The 4,514-nt window shown below is 41.3% G+C and overlaps 1 protein-coding gene across 1 annotated transcript; it reads right to left on the bottom strand.

The window, feature by feature from the left end:
- Window positions 1-811: 811 nt before the first annotated feature.
- LOC141365411 (uncharacterized) lies at window positions 812-4,219 on the bottom strand. Its single transcript, XM_073870015.1, has 3 exons — window positions 1,535-4,219; window positions 1,340-1,425; window positions 812-1,240 (listed from the first exon to the last, which is right to left on the bottom strand). The coding sequence occupies exons 1-3, from the start codon at window positions 3,741-3,743 to the stop codon at window positions 812-814; spliced, it is 2,724 nt and encodes a 907-aa protein (XP_073726116.1). The 5' UTR covers window positions 3,744-4,219.
- Between the last annotated feature and the right edge of the window lie 295 nt (window positions 4,220-4,514).

The following is a 4,514-nucleotide window of genomic DNA, read 5'->3' as shown; positions in this document are numbered from 1 at the left end:
ATAAAGAAAGCATAAACATGTATTTAAACAAACCAAACCATTACAAAACACAAAAACAATTTATGACATCCCCACATCTTCCCCCTCCTCCAAACTCTCGCAAGGTAAGCGAGAGAGAAAGTCAGCAGTCACATTTTCTGACCCTGGGCGATGTCTTACAGTGAAATGAAATGGTTGCATTGCCAAACTCCAACGAGTCACACGAGCATTTGTATCTTTCATTTTGTCAATCCATTGAAGGGCTCTATGATCGGTCTCAACTAAAAAATCTCGACCCAACAGATAGTATTTAAGAGAGTCTAGAGCCCATTTCACTGCCAAACACTCTTTCTCAATGACAGAATATCTTGTCTCCCTAGGATAAAGTTTTCTACTCAAGTAAGCCACAGGATGTAAAACCCCTTCCTGCTCTTGCTTTAATACAGCTCCCAATCCTACTTCAGAAGCATCTGTCTGAAGAACAAACGTTTTGTCAAAATCAGGACTGTACAAAACAGGATTAGTTACCAATGCATTTCTCAAATCCTGGAAAGCTTGTCTAGAGTGTTCAGTCCACTGAATTTGGTTTGGGCCTGACTTCCGTGTCAACTCTGTTAAAGGAGCTGCCCTAGTAGCAAAATGAGGTATAAACCTCCTGTACCATCCTGCTAATCCCAAAAAGGACCTAACCTGTTTTTTTTTGTGCTTGGAAGTGAGCAAGTCTGGATGGCATGTATCTTCTGGACTTGGGGTTTAATAACACCATTACCTAAAACATAGCCCAGATACTCAGTCTCATTCTTGGCTAATGAACACTTAGCATGATTAATTGTCAAACCAGCATCACGTTCGCAGACTCTTTCTGTGGAAACCATTCCTTCAACAGATTTATGTGTAATGTTCTATGAGAACGTGACCTACCAGGAGTAGCAATTTCATAAGTTGTGGATCCTAATTTCTTGGTAACTTTGAATGGCCCCTGCCATTTTCCCAACAGTTTGTTCTCTTCTGTGGGAAGCATGACTAAGACTTGCTGACCTACCTCAAAAGATCGCTGCTTTGCCTTTACATCATACCAAGATTTCTGCCTGCCCTGTGCCTCTCGTAAGTGCTCTACCGCCAACTTGGTCATTTTCTCCAATTTCTCCCTCATCTGTAACACATAATCAATGACATTTACCTGACTAGGGGTCTGTAAACTCTGCTCCCAGGACTCTTTTAACAGAGAGAGAGGACCCCGCACATCATGGCCATAGACAAGCTGAAAAGGAGAAAAACCTGTGGAAGCCTGTGGGACTTCTCTATACGCAAATAGTAAATAGGGTAGCCATTGATCCCAATCAGTCCCTGTGTCACTTACAAATTTGCGAAGCATCTGAACAAGAGTTTGATTGAATCTTTCTACAAGACCATCAGTTTCAGGATGGTAAGGGGAGGTCTTCAAACCTGTTATACCCAACAACTGATAGGCTTGTTGCAGTAATTTTGAGGTAAAATTTGTTCCCCTGTCAGTCAATATCTCAAGAGGAAACCCCACTCTGGAAAAAAATTGTACCAAACAAAAAGCTACACGCCTTGATGTTCTTTAAAGGGAAGACCTCAGGGTATCGACTTCCATAGTCACAAATGACTAGCATGTATTTGTTGCCTGCTTTGCTCCTCTCTAAAGGGCCTACAATATCCATGCCTAGCCTTTGAAAGGGCACGTCTATTATGGGGAGAGGCATTAAAGGAGCCTTTGGAGGCCCTCTGAGGGCAGTACATTGACACTCGGGACATATTTTACAGAACTCAGCTATATCTTTGGTCATCCCTGGCCAGAAAAAGTGTCTGCTAATTCGATGGTGCATTTTGCGACGGCCCAAATGACCTGCCCAGGGTATAGAATGTCCCAGTCTTAACACTACCTTGCATACACTCATGGGTAGAACCATTTGTTGTCTGTTTTGAGTCTTACGGTATAAAAGTTCATTCATCAGGCAAAAAGTAGAACCCTTAAAAAGTACCATATCTCTACCTTGCTTTGCCTGTTCTACCATTTTAGAATAAATTGGTCCAATTTCAGAATCTACTTTTTGTAGCTCAGACATATCAGCAGGAATTATCCCTTTCACATTGAGGTTTTCTGAACCCTCCCTATCTGAGACTTGGACCTTTGTTCCCTGAAACTTGTTTGACCTCTTCTCTGCTCTAGTCTTCACAGGTTTCACTGGGTGAGTTGGAATGTCACAATCATAATAAGGAAGGCAATTCAGGGAGTTTGTCTCATTCTCTACCTGATTCTGACTCTGTTTAGTCTTTGCACGGGTTAATACCACATTACACATATTACTTGGATGCAGTAAGTCCATTAACAAAGGATAATCATGTCCAATGATCACGGGATATGGCAGGTTTGATGCTAACCCCACTTTCATTTTAAAGGTTTGCTCATTAACCCCCAAATAGACTTCAGTAGTAGGATATGACCGTTCTTCACCATGAATACATTTTACCGTAACAGAGCATTTATGTTCCATAGAGCTTTCAGAAACAAGATCAGCTTCTACTAAAGTTTGAGTACATCCTGTATCTACCAAAGCTATCACCTTTTTACCATTAATGTCTACAGGAATTGTAACATCATTCGGCATTGAGGTAATACTGGATACAGGTACCACATTCTTTGGAACATAACCGACACTGGAAAGTTTCTTATTCAAGTTTGGACACATTGGTTTCTTATGGCCTATCTGGCCACAACTATAACACCTAATAGTCCCAACAGAAAAACTAGGCATTTCTGTCTGTTTAGAGAGTCTCTCACCCATACTCTTACCGCCTTCTTGCAGTGAGGTGGTCTTGCGAGAGGAAGGTTTATCCCTTACTGCTTTCCAGTGAGCATAACTCCAAGGCTCAGTCCTTTTCCTTGCTGCCACGAAGACTTCCGCAAGCTTTGCAGCTTCCTCAGCAGACCCTGGATCATGTTCTTTAATCCAGGTTTGTAATTCAGGGCACAACATTCGTAAAAACTGCTCCAAAACGATAGTCTCTGCAAACTGATCAACAGTCTTTTCTGCAGGTTTCACCCACTTGTTGAGTAAGTCTCTCAGCCAAACATACAACTCCTTAGGAGTTTCTTCCGTCAACACTTCCATAGAACGAAATCGCTGTCGATACACCTCCGCGTTGATAGAGTATTTTCTTAATATTGCCTCTTTCACCTGCTCATAATCAGTTGCCTCTTCCAAATCCATGGCCACATAGGCAGCTCGAGCCTTGCCAGTGAGTAGAGGAACTAGTCGAATAGCCCAATCCTCTGTAGGCCATCTGCAGACTATAGCGATTCGCTCAAAGGTTGTCAGATAATGCTCTATGTCATCCATCTCACCAAGCTGTTGCATCTTTGGCTCTTTCATTAGACCACCAACACTTGGATGTTGAATTCTATCAGCATTTCTGGCATAAGTGTCTGGACCTTCACTCCCTCCAGGCTGCAGACTTCCCACTGAGCCATGATATCCCTGCAGTAATCGAAATTGATGTTGCAAAGACTTCAGTCTAGTTTCTTGTCGTGCATTTTCTTGTTCTTGGAGAACTTGTCTGTCTTGCTGGTCCACCACAAACCTCTGGAACATGTCTTTCAGTTCAGCAATATCTCTAGAAGAACTCTCTGAAGATATCTGCTTTCCATCACCTCCACCAGCTCCTTGGGGATCCGACCCATTATCATTTTCAGGGTCCCCCAATGCTTGTGTCTCAGTTCGTGATCGTTTTGGTGCCATCACAGTTGGAAGTTCAACAAAACAGTGCGCCTCTTCTGAAACATCCCACCGCTGCCACCATTATGTGGGGATGTGAGCAGAGAAAAAGGCAGGACACACTGCTTGCCATCACAAAAAGGATTTTTATTCTAATCCTGAAATTAACTGGGATCCTCCTCACAGAGAGACCTCAGCACAACATCCAAACCAAACAAAAACTGACTTAACCATGGAAAAGGAACCCTATATAACTAAGGGTTAAACCAATATACACACACATGGGGAAAATGAAAATCATGTACATAAATACACAAGCAATATACATTTAACACTTAAGTTCAAAATTAATCTTAACATCAATAAACAATCTCCAAAACAAATATAAAAACAAAATACAAAAATAACCACAATACATTTCCAAAAATAGTATTCCAAACAGACACAAACCAATTACTCCCCTGCTCACTCATATTGAATGGACTATGCCTACATTACCCATAATCCCCCAGGATAGCATATAATGAGGAACAGGAAGGCCGCGCATCCTCTTTAACTTTACTCCCGGATAGCATGCTGCAGTCATGCACCCCGAAAAACAAAAGGTAAGAGAAATACATCATTCAAACTTTAAATAAAATAAAATGAAAACTTTGTGTCCGTCCTTTGATCTAATGTGCACCCTTAGACCAGAAAGTAACCAAAATTTAATTTTAAACAAACAAACAAACATAAAGAAAGCATAAACATGTATTTAAACAAACCAAACCATTACAAAACACAAAAACAATTTAT

This window comes from Misgurnus anguillicaudatus, chromosome 7, assembly GCF_027580225.2.
Source record: "Misgurnus anguillicaudatus chromosome 7, ASM2758022v2, whole genome shotgun sequence".
NCBI classification, from domain to species: domain Eukaryota; kingdom Metazoa; phylum Chordata; class Actinopteri; order Cypriniformes; family Cobitidae; genus Misgurnus; species Misgurnus anguillicaudatus.
This window is presented reverse-complemented; position numbering and strand designations above follow the sequence as displayed.